Below are 20,325 nucleotides of genomic sequence, written 5' to 3' on the forward strand. Positions count from 1 at the left end.
AGTGGTCCTTCCAGCAAACACCAGGGAAGTTCTCTGCTTATTTTTTGACCTTCAAGCACTATTATGAGGCTGAGTTGTGACTCCCAATTCAGCATGGAAATTTAAACATGCAGAAATGAAAGAAGATAGAGGTTATTAGCATACTTGACAAAGTGGAATGAAGTAATCCTTTTCAACAAAAATGAAAAATGTAGGATTTGGGAGATAGGATATATCATCAGAATCCTTGATTAGTTCTAGAAAACATTAAAGAAACAAGCAAAAAAACCCCACTCTTCAATTGACTTTTAAGGTGAAATGCAGATTCAAATATAGCACTCTACTTCTGCAGTGAAGTTTTCATGTCTCAAGCAATATGTAGACATAAATACCAGCTTGAATTTCAAGCTCCAAGAAGAACACCCACCTAGATTAAAACTGTATTTAAGCCAGTTTCTTAAGACTGAATATCTGAATTAGTAAGCCTTGAAAGATGCCTTTTGTGCATACAAGCTTTACTTCTTTTAAATTGATTGGGAAAGTCAATGCTAAGTAGATCAAAATTTACATTCTGAGAACATTAGTGAAGGGCAGCTTAGCTATCCCAGCTTCTTAAGCAGAGTATAAAAGGAAAGGTAGTGTTAAAATAACCACAATCTAACTTTACAGAGTAGCTAGATCTAAAATAGCACTCTCTGCTCCTGGGTGAATTTCTAGCTCTGCAGTGTGCAGAGTAGTAGTAAACAGGAAAAGGGAGCTAAAGGGAGCTAAACTGGGAAGATGACCAAAGAACATGTACATCTGTCCAGACCTGAAATAAAGACATGGCTGCTATGACCCATTCTTATACTAGGAACAAATATCCTCACCACCATCTTCTTTGCATAATATCTTTCCTACTCTGCTGAAAATAGAGTATTCCAGTTGGAAGAAACCTACAGGGATTATCGAGTCCAACTGCCTGACCAATTCAGGGCTGACCAAAAGTTAAAGCCTGTTGTTAAGAGCACTGTCCAAATTCCTCTTAAACACTGATAGGCTTGGGGCATCGATGACCTCTCTAGGAAACCTCTTCAGTGTTTGATCACCCTCTTGGTAAATAAATGCTTCCTAATGTCCAATCTAAATCTCCCCTGGTGGAGCTTTCAACCATTCCCACACAAAATCACTCTCTTCATCAGCTGACAGCCAGAATTGAATAAATAATGCTAGATCAAGTACTTAAGCTACACAATATAGATATGCATGTGTACCTGCTTGTATTTACATACCATAGAGAGAAACACCAGCCTTTAATTCCAGGTATGTCATCATCAAGTGAAATACAGCAATATCACCCCAGCAAAAAACAACAACTCCTAATTCTTTGTACAGCACTATTCCTTTAGATATTTCAGGACAGCATCAGCTTCACTGGAACATATACACAAATGCAGATTAAGTATACACAGTAAAAACAGTATTTTAAAATGTGAAAATAAAATCCAGAGATTAATATGTGTCCCCGTAATGTGCTGCTACTGTATTTTCTTTCACAGACTTTAAATAAATCATTATTTCAGACAAATATTGTGGGCTGCTAATCTGAAATCATCAGAAAGAGGAAAAAAAAAGAACTGAATGGAATTAAATAAAATTACAACATGAATAATATATATCAAAGGAAACCTAAAGCGATGGAAAGTAGAAGATAGATTAAACACCTACCTAAAAGTTAAAAAAGCATAAAATACTCTGAGAAGCTGGATGAATTTTTGCTTTGTAAATGTAGATAGAAATAGTAATAAAAGCCTCTCTAGGGAATATTATTCATTACACAGTCAAAATGCTGACAATAACTGTAAGTTAGTGCCTGAAATATTTGCTGCAGGAAAGTCAATGTAACTAACACGGTAGATGTTTTCAGAATTTACAATATAGCTTGAAACAGGACCTTGCCCAGATGCTGTGTTCTGAAAATACCTATTTACCCTGAAATGGGTGTCACCATGCAGAGGAAGTAAAGAGAAAGTACTGGTGGGCGAGAGGTAGCAGTTAAGTATTGATACCACCTCAAGACTCTATTTGCAGCCCCAGTTCCTTGCCCCCTGGGGCATGCAAGATACGTATACAGTCAATACATCAGTCTCCCAAATATCACATTATCTGCCAACGCACAAACTCACACAGAAGCAAATTAAGTGCCAAAACATTCCTTCTTCACTGGAGCTGATACTTGAAACACATGAATCGCCTGTAAGAAATGCCAAGCAGAGCCCAATCCTTCCTTCCCACTGCAGCAGAGAGGGGACAGATTGCCAAACTAGAAAGTTTCCACTACAACTGACCCTTCTGAGACAGGAGCTCTCTGGAAATGATTCAGTTATGTCTCCCATAACCTTTTCACCAAATACCTGCACCCTGGAACCTCCAACATAGCTATTCCAAACAGTCCAAGAAAGATATTTGCTCTTTGAGGAAGTTAATTAGTTTGGTCTCTAATTAGTCTAACACCTTCTCAGTATTGTCTGGCCAACAGCTTCCTTCTGCATCATTAAGGCAGCAGAGCACCTCTGCTGGTGACAGGTCTTTGCTGATAAATGCTCGGGCAGTTGAGAGTTGCACATGAGAGGGGAATACATGATCTCTTTGGGGGCAGGACTAAAACAACAGGAGACTTTACTTGCTAACATTAACAAGTTAAAAATAACCAACAGCTTAAATTCAAAGCTAACTGGAAGCCACAGCAGGCCATAGATCACTGCCTGAGCTGTGACCCTCGAGGACTGCTTCACATGAAAAGCACTACCTTCTGTTCCTCAATGGTCCCTACGCTCACTTCTTCACTAAGGACATGAGAGTCATTTATCATACAAACAGCCAAATGGCTGCAGAGCTCTGCCCCCACACCAGGATTTAGAGGCCAGAAGGTTCTAATTCAAGTTACAGAGAAGAAAACACCTTTGCTTGGCAAAGGACCTTGGCATCCTGTAGCAGCCTGAGTTCAACAGTCCAGGAACATTCCTGCTCTACAAACAATAACACAACCCTTTCAGTGAAGAGCAGCAGTTGGTACTTGCCTCTTATTTTAGCTGTTCCAGCTGTCATTCTCCCTTCAAATGTTTAATCCTGTTCCATTTTTAGTCAAATGTGAGTAACTATCTGTCAGTACCCCTTCTAGTTACAGAGTTTTTTTATCACTCGGCCTAGGTCACATGCAGTAACTAAAGAACCCCAAGGTGCTATCAGCGTGTTGAAGAAATCAGTCCTATTTCTCTCCAGAGGTGGTGTGTTTCTGCTGTGAGGAGACACGGTAATTTGAATCACATGGTCTGCCTCTAAGGCAAGAGGAAGGAAGCCCTTAAGCTACCTGATAGATTCAGGAAAGAGCAAAACAAAAGGTGCACAAACACTGCTACAGTTCAGGAAGACACCAGTAAAGTCTGTTTCAAAATCTGCAAGAGAAATCTAAAATAGGTATTACAGACTCCATTACTAGAAGGAAATTGTTAATTAAGGAAACCAAAGGACATTCTAATGTAACTGGACTGATGTGAATCCAGGAAATCTGAGTAATCAAGAAAATGCCATCACCACTCAATACAACTCAGCTATCAGTCAGCTGTCCTAAAATGCACAAAAAGAGATGCAGTTACACCAACAGCTGGACTAAACTGGAACCAACAGAGTTTCTTCAGCAATGGTGCCAGGATAACATCTTTAGGAGCTAACGAAGATACCCTTGATCCCACTAACTGCAAGAGCACATATTCTGCATGTAAGTGCAGCTTCGTGCCTTTCCCTTGACCTTTGCTAAGCCAGGAGTTTGACTCCTGTCCTGTTGTAGCAGTAAACAGCCCTGTTCTCCCACTGCTACAGAGCTGTGCAATGTGACAAAAGTTAGCATTTTTTATTAAGGCAGCCAACATACCATGAGTTCAAATCACAGCAAACTTGGTCTTAGAAATACTTCACAGTGAAGAGGCTGCACACCAAATCTGTGTTCAGGACCCTAAGCACATCCATTCCTCCCACCCCTCAGGGGTTTGCTGTCAAGACCTAGGGTCAACCTAGAGATAGTGCAGCTGAGGACTGCTCTATTGCCTCTGCTGACCATGAGGAGAGGCTCTCAAAGAGTGCTTTGGGGCAGTCTCAGCAAGGGCTGACAATCTCTGTCTCCTGTGGAAGTTGCTTTTAAGCTTCGCCATTTGGCCTTGCTTGATCTACAGCTCCTGCTGTGTCACAGGCATGCCTGTTCCTGGCCATGGGCCTTGTTGATCCATGCCCCTGTCCAGATCATGGAATCACAGACCGACCTCCCAGCTTGGCTTTGGCCCTGCCACATCACTGCAGACCTGGCTGGTGATCACTGGACTGCATCTGACACTGATCAATGTCTCCAGACCTGCTCCTGACCCCAACTTCTTCATTCCCAGCTTGGCCTTGGACCTGCCTCAGTTGTCCCGGGCTGCCATCCTGGTGCCTGCCCTGCCCATCTTTCTGGAGTACTGTGGGATGGGGCCTTGGCACTGCTCCTCTTGGCTCTCAGCACCTTGTCCCCTAGGGACTCATGGGCCCTTAATGCGCCCTAACAACAGACGATCCAGTCGTCAGCTACCTGGGGCCAGCTACACCATGCTGGGCAAGTACTGTGGCGCAATCAAAAACTCTTTTCTTCTTTCCATACAACATCTTAAAGTATCCATCTGTTACACTCAGTGAGACTCAAGATGAGAATTACTCTTTCTCACTGCTTGGGTCACTGGTCATTTTTAAACTATATTTTTTGAGGCAGAGGAAGCAATTAGCAGTTTGTGATATCAACATCAGATGATAAAACTCTTCACTAAGCCACTACTGAACAAGTTGTCCTTGAACTCTGTCCAAAGCAAAAGTCACTGATTCCATCCACTTCCAGTCATTAAAAAGGCCACCTTCACTGGTAGATTCACCGCATCCAATCTCAAAGGAAAAAAAAGAAAAGCAGGGGCCAGGAAGCAATATCTGACAGCAGCAGGCAATGTGATATCCAGCTCCCTGGCACCTTACTTGTTGATTTTCCTGGCATCTCGAGTTTTCAGTCAATCATCAAACTTGGACCAGCCATCAGAAGGCTTCCAAGCTTATCTTCCTGCAAAAAAAGTCTGGGCAGATGGCTCTGCACACACAGACACACACACAAAAGTAACAAAACTGAAAGAATTAATCAAACACTGAGATTTTTTTTGTCCCTTCATAGCATGGAAAGTTTCTATCCAGGCATAATTTTGTTTTGATTTGTTTTTCCTGAGAAAGTAATGTTTCTAAATATCTTGCTAACTATTCTACAGAAATGCCTTTGAGCTTTAGAAAATCTTTATAGGTATCTATATAGCCTTTTTTTCAATGACTAAACCACATAATACAATTTGTGATACAAATCTGGAAAATATAAATATTTTTATCCTTAGTATTTTACCTGTTTTGAATATATAATTTGAAACTATATACATTAAAACAATATATTATCTTGTAAAAGATTATCAAACTAGGTTCTGATAACAAGAATTTTAGATTTTGCATACAATATAATATAATTTAACATAAATCCATCATTAATGGATTCCATTTAAACAAAGGCAATCACATAAAATAGTTATTTACTACAAAGCACATGAGTCTGACTTATGAGCTAGGGGAAGAAAAACACACACCAGATGTATGGAGATCAGCAAAGAACAAGTGAAGGGAAAATATGTAGAGAAAAAAGAGAAGAGTGTTTTATCGCAGACGTCATTTGGTGTCTGGAAAAGGGGAAGTACAGTAAGAGTCCACTCAGTACTAAAGAGGGTTCCTGCATCGTGGGAGTTCCCAAACTCTGGCTTGGTATGGTCTTGGGTCAATCACTAGTGGATAATACTGTCTCCTTATGCAGAAGGAAGGCTGATCACTAGGTCACCCCCAGATGCTGCTGTGTGTTCTTTCAAGCCTAGTCCCCAGGGAAGCAATGGGATCCCTGGGAAACTGCTGTCATCTTTCACTTATTACATGCCTTTGGCTTTCTCTCTTCTTTGACGCACAGTATGTACCTATCTCAGTGATCATGGTGAAATATTTGGCCTAAATTAGAAAAAAGTATGTTGCAAGCATTTTTTTTTTACTGTGTTCGATTATCTCTGTGAAAAAACAGTGACATCTACACCATATTTGTATTTGGAAAGGTATGGGCAAAATTGCACAGCCCTTGGACAAGTGCCTGTCAGAAAGCCTATGCATTGCCTTGAAAGTGAACCTTCCCAAGCTCATGCAGAACATGTTCACCCCACTTAAACTAGCCTGATAAGACACTACAAGCCATCAGTCTTAATGTGGTCTCTGAAACACAACTCTCCCAGCTCCTCATCCCATACTGCACCAGGAAAAAATTCAGCTATTTTCCTCTCAATAAACATTGGTGAACCAGTTCAGCAGCATCCTGAAGCAATTGGGGAAGACATGCATGGGCTCTCTTCGTTCAGACACTGCTGCCTGAAAACTCTCAGCTCAACTCCTGGCTAGAGCAATGGAAACCATAGCCTTCTTCCCTTGACCACTGTGGTATTAACAGTGCAGGTGGAGGGAAAGGAGGTGTTACAGAAAGAAGTATGGCATGGCATGAATCACAGGAAAAAAATACAGAAAGTAGTGTGGAGAAATACCAGCTCATCAGACAGTGGGTACTTCTGACTGAGTGGACTCTTTCTGTAATAAGGAAGCACACTGTCATGCTAGCAATTGCCAGTGTCCTGCACAGCGTGAAAGGTGTATGTCCAGTCTCATGTCGAGAATGATTGCATTTGGTCACAAGACATTCTTCCAATCATGGAGCAGAATAGGGGATGTCAAGTCCTCAGGACAGACAGTAGCCAGGAGCAGACTATAGACTAATTCATTGTTCCAGTGTATCAGAAACCCTAATCTTCTCAAAGGTACTATCTTCCTCTCAGAGACACAGAGTTCCTTTCAGCTCCACAGACAGATCTCAGCCACATGGCAGCTGTCAGCTGACATCTGACTTCACTCATGCTCCATGGGCTGGGAGCATTAAAGGCATCATCTCTCAAATCAGACCTCTACAGAATTACGTGGAGGTTTGCTTTTTAGAACTTCACATTCGTTCCAACTCTATATGAATGTTTATAATGTATACTGTAAATGAACCACCTTGCAGCATATCCAGTTATTGCAAGATGTTGCTGCATTTTAGAATTTAACTCTTGTAGGGCACCAAAAACGAGCATGAAAGATTTGCAGGGAGGAAGCGACTGTATTTAATATCCCATGTGTGCATATGAGTCACTCATATGCATATATTCAACGTGCATATCCAATATCACATTCAAAATATATGACATGCATTCATAGATCTGCTGATGACAATTTTTTTAAAATCCCATCATATAATTTATCTTGAATTAGTGCTTATTTTTAAAAGACTTCGAAAAACAGAATGCACACCTCTGCTTTAGAACACAGTATTTTTTAAAGCCATTTCACATTGCTGGGAAATTTATCAGAATCCCTTTTTACTGCATCATGATTTCAATATTCTACGCTTTCTGTGTGTACAGTCATTTCTTCTGTGAACAGCAAAGTATAAAGGAAGCATACTGTACTCTGCAACATTTCACAGCAATGTTCCTTTGTGGTTCTGTATTATGAAAATACGTTACTCAAACTGCCCTGGTAGTAGTTCCTCTCACATATGGGAATAACTGTTCTAATGCAAGGCTAGAAATCATAAAGAATGGGATTTCTTGGAGAATCTAAGATTTCTTACATGTATCCATTAGCTGCAAGCATATCAGCCATGTATCTCATGTTTGGGAGTTGCCATCCAAATATATCATGAGTCACAATCACAGCTTTCTCTGTGCTGGCAGGTGGTTTGCAAACATACGCCTTGATGTGCTTAACTTGCACTTCTAGCCCACAACCCACATAGTCAAACCTGTCTCAAATACCACATGGGCAGGGCCTTGATTCATTAGCCATCTAGGAATCTGCAGGAAAGCATAAAGGACAAACAGTAATACAATTTATTTGCAGCAAAAACTGTGATTATAGGTGATAATCTTCATGCAGTCCCACCAGCTCCTCCAGACACCTGGTAAAACCCACTTGATACTGCAAGATTAGAAGTAAAAGCTATGTTTTTATTGTAAACATGCTTTTGACACCAGCCCTCTCTGGTTATCATAAATATTTATGAATTCCAGGTCAGTTAGCATAATCCAGGAGTGTTGTAAGGCCAGAAGAAGAGCTTACATCAACCTGTTATTCCTAACTTTATGCCTGGAGCAATCCAGCATGTGATAACTACATTTCCATGTGATGTCCCCACACACTGTGCTTCATAACCATTCCCCTCATGTGGACTTACAGCTCCTCCTCACAGACTGGCATCTGGTAACCTCTTGCTGTTCCTCCTGTGAGACTCCACTGTCAGCATCTTGCCTTTCTGACTTTTTCCCTTCAAGTTTTCACTGTGCATGTCCCTTTCCCTTCCTCCACCAAAAATTCAAGGCTGCTGCTGCTTAGATATACTTTGCTGGTCCTCTTGCATCCTTGCATTTCAACTGGTGATACGTCACTGTAGGATATTTTTAAACCCAAGTAGTTTTTTGTGCCTTTTACTCTTCCCTCTTCACCAAGCAGGAGGTAGTCACACACAAAGCCTTTCTCCTACCCTAATTTGAGAAGCTGTTTACTCTAGCTCTGCCACCACTCTTAACTGATCAAAATGGCACTGCTTGCTTATTAACAAGAGCTAGCCTAGCTTCCCGTGTAAATGCATGCACTGGAACGCTATTCCTTGGTCTGCCTGATTGCCTTGCTGAAGTGAAATGCAGCATGCTGGCAGTAAAAATCAAATGCAGGCTTCAATGCTTAACTATTTCTTGTTAGAAGTAATTCTAAATTTTCTTTTTTCTTCATTTATCCCCTTCTAGATTTTCTGACTAATTCAAACAGCCTTTGATACACTTCCAGGACTCCCACTCCTCTTCAATTTTGCCTCTACAAACATATGTCACATGGTAAATGGTATTAAAAACTAAACAAGAAAACCCAGTAAACAACAAAACAAATTACTCCAAATCCTGCCTCTTTACACCAATTATACTCTTTTCACAGGACTATGAGCTTTGAGCTGATACATGGAGAGGTTCCCAACACCAAGAACTGGCTCCTTTTAAGGACATCTCTCAACAGTGCCTTTTTTGAACAAAGGTTGCCTCCTGACCTTCCCGAATCAATCACTGTTTAACTTCCAAAAGATGCAGCTGGAGTTTAACCTGCCAGTTAGACTGACTGCAGCTTTGCCAGCATTACGGTGGGGCAGAAGTCTCCTTTCCAAATCTCAGGCAAAGCGAAGGCATGAGACTTCAAACGCACTCTGCACAGCTAACCAGACTTACAACTCTCCTGCCATTGTGCTTGCCAACTCTTTTCCCTCACAAGCAGTTGATCTGAGCAGAAAGCCAACAAAAATTTATTTCTATTTAAGTAAAAACCTTGTTTATTTTAAAATAAATCTGTTTTAAAAGACACGTTAAAACACAAGTTGTGTTTAAACAAAAATAACAATATTGCCAAGGTTTAATAAACAAAACCAACATGCTGTATCAATAAGTTTTTTTAAAAAATATAATGACTCAAAGGATGTTTACAAATTTATTCACAGAAAGGGGTAAAGTAGCTTGCACTGCTGAGGGTATCCCTACAAACATGCCAAAACCTTTCTTTGAACAGGGTGAATTTTTGGTAAAAATTACTAATTAAACTGACATGGTTGCAGATTTTCAGAAGTACGTAAGAATAGTTCACAGAAGGGATTAATAGAGATGTTTACCAGACCATGAACAAAACATTCCCTGCAGAATTTATCTGTTACAGCTAAAATACGTTTAAATAAAAATTGCAGGAACCTAGGATTTTAGAAGTTGTTTATTAATTGAATTCTAATTTTCACCTATATATAATTCAATCACTGCAAATTTAATGAGCAGGCATCTGATTGTAACTGCAGTTTAGATCAGCCCTTTGCACTTGTAGGCGAGATCAGCTCTTTCCATTTGTGAAACTTCAAATGAAATACAGTTCAGACTTGTCTGCGGCTGAGATACGTGAAGACTTTTAACATACCAGCTACTCAGGTTTTATATCCACCTAAGAAATCAACTGCATTGACATGTCTTCTGACTTTCTTTCAAAGCTTTCTGAAGTGAGGATTTCATCATGACTTTAAAATGTTGCACACCTTGCCTGCTTTTGAAAAATTACTGTCTACAATACTTTACAGCCTTGCAGTTTTAGACACTTTGTCACATTTCATCAAGCCCATGCAGGACATATTACAGCCCAGATCTGGCATTTCCATTGCGTTGATTTACCCTTCCCAGTTTCAAGATTTAGTCTCTCACATAAGCCCCTCTATGAAATAAAACCAAATAGTGTAACTATTTTGGTAAGACCCAGTTTAGGCAGAGAGCCTGATCTAAGAACTTCTAATATTGCAGCCATAGCACAACAGCATCTGTACTGTTCTCCCACCCACAATGATAAGCCTGGGGCTACAGCAGCAACACAGAAATAGGTAACAAGGCTCTAAATAGCTCCAGTTTGAAACACTTCTGTGCCTTCTCCTTCATCCCTCTATTTGTTCTTCCCATTACTTAAACACCTCATCCGCCCTTTTCCTCCTTCCTCTATGACACGTCATCAAGGTGGCAATTTCCTGTCTTCTCACTCAGTGAGCTCTGATCCTCAAGTGATAGCAGTGCCAGATGTGAAACAGGAAAAAATGGTCTCTGCAAGAGTCCATGCTACAGCAAAGGCTTCTCCTACCTTTACTAAGCGCAGATGATGCTTGAATAGCAGCAGTTCAGACTTACTAATTGCTATTCTTTGAATGTTCTTTCAGTGGTATATGTTTGGGTGGCCTAAGGTGTGTCCCCTCTCAACTGATTTTTAGTTTGCTGAGTCATTTTAATGTGATTTTGCACTATTTGGTCAATCAAGCTTAAATAACAGAGAATTACGAGGCGATTAACTCAGCATTTTGGTACTAATACTGTTAGTCGCGATTAAAATTCCCTTAAGCAGCTTGGTATGCCCCTATTTATATATGCTTATACAATAAAAAAAGATCTTATGCACGATGAGCAAGCATAAACAGAATACCCTCAGGGTGCAATTCAAATCATGCTTCTTCCAACTTGTTGTTTTATCAAGTTTTAATGATATTCCAAGGCAGTTTGATTTTGCCATGTACAGGAGATAAACTGATAAAACATTCAGTAGCGCAAATAAAGTGCAGGGTGTGACGTTGTTGTATCACAAGCAGGGCTCCCTCTGAATAACTAGAGAGTCCTAAAAGGGAGGTGACACTCCACATTTTGTCATAATCCAGCAGGCTACAGTGCCTTGCTGCACGCAGGGACAACATTCAGCAGGTTTGCTCACTAAGGCTTCCCATTTACTAGGAAGCCAGGTTTCCTTTGACAGTGGTGTACTGTTACCGCAGAGTTTGACAGGGACCATTCAGAGTGTTGACGATTGCAATTACAGCCAAACACCCTAAAAATCTTCCTCATGGCAATCAAGGAGAGGGGCCCCATCTTGTGGACATTTCCTGGAGTGAGGATGGCTGTGAAGCTGCTAGACACAGTACTTTTAATACAGTACTGAAAAGCAAGCTACAGTAGCAATGTACTTCAGATCTCACCTAAACTACAGTTATGGCTGGGCTGAGCAGCGTGGGGTTATGTGCAGAAAACACCTCCTTCCTTTCTCCTGAGGCAAAGTATTCTCCCTTTTCCATAAGCGTGAGGAATCCTGCCTCAATACAGCTTTTAATGATCTAGAGGAAAGCTTACACACTGCCAACAAACACCTTACCTGCACTCTGATCAACATGGAGGGACAAGGGCAGAGGGAATGAACCAGGATGAGACCAGGGCAGCCACCACCACCAAGGTTGACCAACCAAGCCTGGGACAATTTATAAGAGGCCCCAAAAGCTATGGCATTCATGGCCACGTGCTGTGAATGACTGGAGAGACCCTGTGCCAGCCCTGACCACCCCGGTCTCAGTGCATTTGGAGAGGAGTACAGGCAGGCTTTCACACCACTCCTGTAAAAGTCATTTACACAACCTGCAGCTGCGTCCCACATGTGCTGCCCCACAGCTACAGCACCCAGCTCGTTAGCTTCATAGAAAGAAGCTCCCCGCTAAATGCTTATCTTTAAGAAGCTGCATAGTATTTGGGAAAACAGGAGAAAGCTGCTGCATGTGCAGTGTGTGTTTATAGCCAACTTCAAAAAGGTTTTGAACACCACCACCACAACCGACATTTTTCAGTTCAAGACAAGTTACAGCAAACACTGCTTTCCCAGCTCCCTCAAATTTATATTTTCCTGATTAGCAAGAGCTTTGGGGGGTTAGACTAGATGATCTTTCGAGGTCCCTTCCAACTCCTGAGATTCTGTGATTCTGTGATCATGCTCACCCCTCATCTCCTACAAAAGTGACTTTATGTATGGCACTGCCTTCATGAGCCCACAATACTTGGAGGATTTTTCTGAGGTCATGAAGGCGCACTGGGACATGAGTGGTGCCAAGAGCTCTCCTTGGGGTATGCGGGGATGCTGCAGGATTGCGACCTGGATGTTTGGCTACACAAGATACGGCCAGTGTTCTGATACAGCCGCATGGGCACATGGGCTAGCACGAACTCGGGTTATCTTGCAGAAAGCACCAGGTTGACATGAGGATTCTGGGGTTCAGAGGAGGTTTGGGGTTGAAGGCTTCCCTGGAAGACACCTCATCCCGTCTCCTGCCATAGGCCAGGGCAGCTTCTAAGCCAGCCTGCATTGCTCAAGGCTTCACCCTAAGGAGTTTTGAAACTCTCCAAAGAGGGTGATTCCTTCACCAACCGTGCTGGTTAAGAACTGCATCCAGACAATGGCAAAGTTGCCACTGCTGGCTTCCCGCCTCTGCGGGTGCAGTCATTGCCAGTCACACCGCCTACAGCCTTGCCTGACCCGTAAGTGCTTCTACCCCACTGGGCCAAAAGCGTCCTAGCATTCCTGGGACATGGCAGACTCTTTTGAGCGGGCAGGGTTCCTGGTGGCTGCTGGCAGGGAGCGTCGGGCTGGCTGCCCCAGCCTCCTGGAGGAGAAGCAACGTCTGTAGGTAGAACAGGTGTGTGTGGGGATTGGTAGCACTGCTTCAGGTACCCCCAGCACTAACTGAAGTCTGGTCTCAAGTCACAAAGCACATCCAGGGAGGTACTTAACCCCCTCCCACACACACATGTATTTTTCTTTTATCCTTCTGTCTCTGTGTCAAAGTAAACTTATTTCAGGAGGTTGGTGCGCTTGGCTGCAGAGCATGGGGCTGCCGTTACTAGCTTTGCAGAAGTGCGGCACCTTAGCAAGAAGGTCAGCCACTGGAGATACCTGCGTGCTTGCAACAGGGCATCTTTCTCGACTATAACACAGTGTTTATGTTCTCCATTTCAAGCTTCATTCTCTCTAACTATTGAGCATCCTCCATCATGATGTCTAGAGCCATACATCCACCGATAGGGTTGCCCAGAAAACAAAGACAGACATGCTGACTGGCCACACAGATGCTGACTGGCAGAGCAGAGAGCTGAGCAACATACAGTATGTATCATGCCTCTAACTTCATGACGTATCTCCTCACAGCAGTATTGTTTAACATATTCAGTCTGTTGAGATGTGCAGACAACAGGCATACCGTGACTGTGTAGTTACACTGATAGGATAGCAATGTGTGAAACTGTCAAATGTTCCTGATACTAAAAGCAAAGTAATATCCATGCAGATAGCTAGCCTTGGTTTATTGCTACATCAACAAGGCAACGGTGTGAGAAACTGACAGATGTTGTAGAAAATAAAAAAGAACATAGGTCCTTCAGAGCATCTCTGAATAAACACAAGCTACCAAGTCATTGCCAAAGAAATAAAATTTTAAAATGAAATAAAAAAAGGTCAGCAAGTCAGCAAAACTGGAGCCAGTGCAACAAAGGTAAACAAGGATGTTTACTGTTGTTTATGTGTTGTGTAATTGGGAGAAGATAAGGGTGATGAAGGTGAAGAACTTGGGAGAGGAACAAGGGATATTATGTAAAACAAACCATATAATCAGGACTGAGTGGGGGTACCTGTTTGTCAGTCCTGTGCCTGATCACCACAGTTTAGAGCAGGACAATAAACTCACTGTTTCCACAGTGTTCATGCCTGGGTGACTTCCATAGCCAGGAGGGTCTGGTTATGTTTTTCCTTGATGTCAACGAAGCAATACTAGAAGTGCCCTTCTTAACATTGCCAAGGGAATACCTGGAGGTTGCCACCTAACACCATTCCTTCCTAACTCAACATAGCTAAAGCCTCATTTTGCCCCATACAGCAGTATAGCTAAGATAAATGCTTTGTGGTTCATTTAAAAAAGTCTGTATGTAAACCTGGAGTATTTCTGTGTTAACATCTATGACCACCAATCATCATACCAAAGTAAAGTCTGAAACTACTCGCATAAAGTCATGATGGAGTCATACTCACTAGCGTACGCAAATGATAAACTAAATCATTACTATTGATGAAACAACATAGAGTAATGAAGCAAATACAAGGCAAGATAAATTGAAGCAACTTTTTAATGCCTAATCGTCCTTTAGTCCAACTTTTATTTCACAATCTTGTGCAAATGTTGCAAAAAAATAATTAAGAACTATAAATTAAAAAGTTCCTGCTTTTGTTTGTGACAATTTTTGAAACCAGACAGTTTTCTCTTGGCTGTTTTCTTCTCTCAAATTAAATCAAACACTGATCTTGAAGCCTAGTGTTACTTCATATTTTTGTCAAACAAACATTTTGACCCAATCAATCATATCCTTTCTAGCTTCTTCAATATAAGGTTTATCATCAGGTTTCATATCTTCTGGCTTCAGTTGTGCAAACCCATGAACTTGTCCAGGATAAACTTTAATTTTATATGGAACTTTACAGTACTCTTTCAGCTTCTCCTCTAATAAGATGATCTGTAAAAGAAAGCATTTTTCCATTATGTTGTGGGTTGGGTTTTGGTTTTGGTTTTAGTTATTTTGTTTCTGTTTTTGTTTTTGTTTTTCAAGTTTGCCAAACTTCCCATTTCTTCTGTTGCTATATCTTTGTCTTTTCCTGTCTGTCACACTCGAAGCAGATTCTGTTGCTCAACAGATGAGAAAACCCCTCTTTGAAATACAAGACAGAAACATTTTTTTATAAGTATGGGTGAGACTAAGAACCTCAACAGTTACTGCAAAGATGGTTTGGTAAATCTCACTGCCACAAAGGCACAGGTGCATTTCTATTCAGAGACTTAGGTTTGTGACTTGATTTTAAGTTCTGATCTTGGAAGAATATATTCCATAAACCTCAGTGACTCTCAGTCCAAAGTATTTTGATAGGCTTAGTAACAGAGTTTAAGAAAAAACAGGGGTTTATTTTAGTTTGCTGTATAACAAAAAGACACTGCTCCTGCACAATCTTTTGATGATAAGTCCACACATGCTTACACAGAGTATTAATCAGGTGATTATGTACCTTTATTCATGTTTAGACACATTTTTGTGCTCATTTCCATTAAAGAGTCAGAAAATAGAAAAATGAACCCGTATTTTGCCCCTGCAACTTTAATTCTACTTATTAAGCAAATTAGATATGTTACTGTAATTTATTTCATGTTCACAATTATTTTTTTTCCACAGAAGCCTTTATTGCTCAATGCATAAAATAATGTTGAGGATTTTTTTTTTCAATGCAGATTTTTTCTTACACAATCTGCAGAGGTACTTCTCAGAGAGAAGGCTTCAGGAGAAAAAGGTATGGTTTCAGAGTATAATGCATGATGGGAAAAAAGTATTTATGAAAATTGTGCTGCTGGGAAAAAGACATTTTCAACATTAAAAAGGTAACAGGGAGTGAGGGATTTATTTTCCTGTGCAGAGGAGACAAATATTTGAGGTACAAATAAAGTTATTGAATAACCCAGTTGGAAGTAAACTTTGTCATCTGCGTTCTCAGACCACACTGCTGAAATTATTTTTTTCCATTCAAAGTCTGGCATCAGTGGTTTAACTACCTGTTCTCTCATCCATAGCAGCAGTATCCAAGCTTTTGAGATGTTAGGCTCATTCCAGTTGGATCTCCCTGCCCAGTTTCACACTCTGCTTGTCCAACCAGAGACTGATGACTGGTGTTTACTGCATCTCTCACCTCAAAGAAACAGCTTTGAATAACCTAAGCAAGATATGCGGTAAGTTGCAACATAAGCAAAACAAGCCTATCTGACTTTTCATGTCTGAAAATGGTTTCTAACACACTAGGTTTTCTGTGTGGGATAAAAGAACTACAGGAAAAGAAGAAGTATTTCCAGTACAACAGCTTACCTGATCAGAAGAAATAGTGTGGTCTTTCTCACCAAAAATGAAAAATGTGGGATTTAGTAAATCGTATCTTTCTTCAGAGTCCCTTATTATTCCTATAATGTGTTTGAGAAACAGTCTGTTAGTGAGGTTAATGTTCTTGCAAGATAAATGGCAAATTAAAAGTCAAAATTTCTATTTAGGTTTACTTGTTATGTACATTTTCTAGATCAGCACAGTTTCTATTTGGATGGAGAAAAAAGGATTTGGAAAATACATTTCCCTACTTTCCAAGCACAAAAAAAAGAAATTAAAAAATTGCTGTGTGAAAGGAAACATTTTTTTTCTAGTTTACAGCATTATGAATTCTTTTATGCCAATATAGCGTATTGCTGAAATAACCATAATTAAAATCTACAACTCACCTTTGAGTTGAGTATTTACAGAAATTGTTACAAAGCAATAACTAGACTTACAAACTACGCATAATCATGTGAGCCCATGTAAGTTGTCATGTGTTCTACACTACCATAGAGGGACACCCCAGCGGTTAATTGAGGATTTTTCAGCATCAAGTGATGTACTGCCATTCCACCCCAGGAAAACCCAACGATACCAATCTTCTTTGCACCGCATTGTTCCTTTAGATACTTCAAGACAACATCAGCTTCCCTAAGACATATAAACAAAAGCAAACTAAGGAATCTATTGCAGAATCATTACTTTACAATTTAAGAAGTAAATTAAAAGAGATACATAACCTTTTCTGCACCCCCAATTATTTAAAACAGAGAATACCTTAAAAACACATTTCAGTCCACAGGGTGGCTTCTATTTTTAAATGGGTCCTAGTTTAGGGAAGTACAGGTGTGTAGGTACTTAAATACTTACCTGAATAAGTGACCTGCTCCTTTGTTTTCAAAAGAAGCAAATTTTTAATTGAATCACTTTGTCTAGGACAGGACAACTAAAGACAAGACATATCTGCGAGTAGAACAACATCTTGCATTATGGATTGTAGGAATAGATAAGTTTCACTATGCTATCTCTACAGAGTCCACCTATTTAGATAAAGATTTATCTTGAGTATGTCATTCCTATTGCATGAGTTAATATTGAAATATCCTACCAAGCCCACATGCAATAACACTATACTAAAGTAGCAATTACTCAAAATTAAACTGTCAGTAACTATATTGTTTAAAAAAAAACAGGCTTTGCATGTGGTATAACGCAAAAATTATGTAATTTTTTTTAGTGTACGTCAGAGCAGGCAATTTTTTTTTTAATTGCCAGCTTCTTAGGTCTCAATGTTTTTATCTTTTTTATTATCTACAGAGTTTTAAATTAATTTTAAATGCAGACTGTGTATACTAATAACTATATTTTCTATTAAGCACATTAGTATGATCATCACAGGTTTTGTGAGGCTGACAAAAAGCAGAACAAGAGTGACACAAACAGGAGATCATATCCTAGGCCTGTAGCTTGTCCACTGTGAATGGATGAGCTTTCTCAGATTAAATTTGTTTGGAAGGGTACTAAGTCATGGGTGTGTTCCATTCTTCGTGCTCTGAAAGAGCAACAGATCTGACCTTCAGGGCAGCTACAAGTGAACCCTCAAAAGACAGCACAGGTGTGTCCTTGACATCGTAATTGCTTAAGACAGTGCCTACATATCTACTCACTCTTTGGAGCAGGATTTTTTTACAGGTGTTAGTCATTTGTCTTTTAAAAAAGTCCAGTCACAGCTTCTACAACTATATGATCAGAAGCTTTGCTGAGAGATGTTGAAGTTAGGCTGTGGCTGCTGGGATGTCTCAAAAGTGTCAGAAGAATACTTGTGGCCTACAAGATTATAGCTGAGTAATGGGGTGTCACTGCGTCACTATCACCTTCTGAAGTTTTGGGCTGTGGTGATAGATGCTGAAGAAACAGTTATGCCTCCCATAATTCAGGGAAGCCTTGTTACACATGCTGCTAGGCTCTACAGATAGTGGGCCCTCTGAATCACATTGAGAAAAACAGTGTAGCTGATCATATATATCTTAGGTTTTATGTAGTCTTGAAATTTTTATCTAGTGCTGCTCAGGAGAATATAATCTACACTTGTCATTATCTACAAAGCAGATAGAAGATGAGCAAGTGACAACTGGCAGATAACATGAGCACTTGTGCAAGGGTTTTCCTCCTTATCTTGAGGAACTGGAGGCAGAATCAGCACTTGTGGGTGAGAGTGCTGAGTATTTCACAGCCTGTGAAACACTGGCTATGAGCCTGCCTGACCAGTATGACATAGTTAGAAAAGGACCCAGGAAAACAAGATAGGACAATAAACAATGATGAATATAGCAGATGATCCTTTCCAAATCCCAGCCAAGACAGTACCCAGAACGACAGAAGAACCGCCCAGAATAAGCAACTCTGTGCACACAGCCAGCTTGCCCTGTAGTGAGGTGCCACATTTAACATTTCATACAAATTCCCCTCATTTGCTGGATGCTTTTTGAAGTTCAAGTACAAATATGCATCTTACTTATCTACTTTCGTAGGATCATGAGCTTTCATCCAGTCAGCAAAGTCAGCCCAGTGATCAGTAGTTTTCCAGGGCTCTGTTCCCTTGAAGAAGTCTGGGCAGATGGTGCTGTGTGAGACACGGAGTCAGGTCAACTTTCATGTCCAAGTGGGGAGAATCTGCGGATGTCTAAATGTCTCCTAATGTCTTTTCTACTCCAGAGTACACATCTACATGGTTACTATCTGAATCAAATTCTACTCATCCTGTTCTGGCAGTCAGCAGAGTTAAAAGTGTATGTCTTTCTAGGGACAAGTAACCACAAATAAACTCTCATTATTTCCTCAGACATAATTAATAAAAAATTAAAGGGATTAAGCAACCGTCCTGATTCTACACAAACACACATATGTCTGCTAGTCAAAGATAAAGCAACTGTTCAAAAGGTTTGGTTCTGAAAACCTTATACAACTTAAAGATAGATACTAATGTTTATCTTTTAGTCACACACGCTGCCACATAAGCACAAACACTGCACTTTGCGACTCTTCTTGTGGCTTGGTGCTTAGGTAGCCATTTTTAAAGGGTCAGTTTTAGTAGCCTTGGTGGCCTTATGGGAACATTTTGTCCCTTTGCTTTTTTATTCGCTCTGACTGAAATGCCATATGTATATGGGAAACACCATATGCCATGCTTAGCTTTGTGGCTGGTGATCTATCAGTGCATTTAAAAGGAAGACAGGAAAGACAGCTGCTTACATGTATCCATGACCTGCAATCAAATCGACTATGTATCTAATGTCTGGGAACAGCCATCCAAATATATCATGAACAACAATCACTGCTTTGTCTGTGAAAAAGGATGGTCTACAAACATATGCCATGATGTGCTCAATTTGTACTTCATGTCCAAGGCACCCATAATGAGATCTTTCTCCAGTGTGATATAGGAAAGGATCAGCCATTTGGAAACCTAAAAAAAGGGGAGAGGGGGAAAGTGAGCAAGAAAGTAAAAATTATTACGGGCAAATAAAGGCAAATACGGTCTGCAGAAAGTAGTTTAATAACTTCTGTAACATTGACATCCCTGTCTGAAAGGAGAAAGTGGAAAAAAGCAAAAGCAGTGTTCCAGTGCTGAATGTCTCTTAGTCCATCATGTGTTATTAATCTAAGAATGAAGAGAAATACCAAAAGCAAAGCCATAAAATTACAAATAACCTGTACATGTAGGTCCTGCCTCTCATATCACGTTTGTTTTGCTCCCATGACACACTGTCAGCACTGGTGTGAAGCAGTACGGCTTCTGATGTCACTCTCTCCCCAGGTATGGGGCCATCACACATGTCTTCATGGAGAATCCCATGCTGGTTTCTTTGATTTATGTGATAGGTAAGGACCA

General features: G+C 40.5%; 1 protein-coding gene and 1 pseudogene across 1 annotated transcript; both read right to left on the minus strand.

Annotated features, from left to right (window-relative positions):
* Positions 1-144: 144 nt before the first annotated feature.
* Positions 145-7,971, minus strand: LOC104537457 (annotated as a pseudogene).
* A 6,896-nt stretch (positions 7,972-14,867) lies between these two features.
* LOC104537444 (carboxymethylenebutenolidase homolog) lies at positions 14,868-19,891 on the minus strand. The gene is made up of 5 exons (XM_010180344.1): positions 19,686-19,891; positions 18,949-19,056; positions 16,942-17,084; positions 16,437-16,528; positions 14,868-15,047 (listed from the first exon to the last, which is right to left on the minus strand). Exons 1-5 carry the CDS (start codon positions 19,889-19,891, stop codon positions 14,868-14,870), a joined length of 729 nt encoding a protein of 242 aa, XP_010178646.1.
* Positions 19,892-20,325: the final 434 nt, after the last annotated feature.

This window comes from Mesitornis unicolor, unplaced genomic scaffold, assembly GCF_000695765.1.
Source record: "Mesitornis unicolor isolate BGI_N332 unplaced genomic scaffold, ASM69576v1 scaffold8470, whole genome shotgun sequence".
Taxonomy (NCBI): Eukaryota; Metazoa; Chordata; class Aves; order Mesitornithiformes; family Mesitornithidae; genus Mesitornis; species Mesitornis unicolor.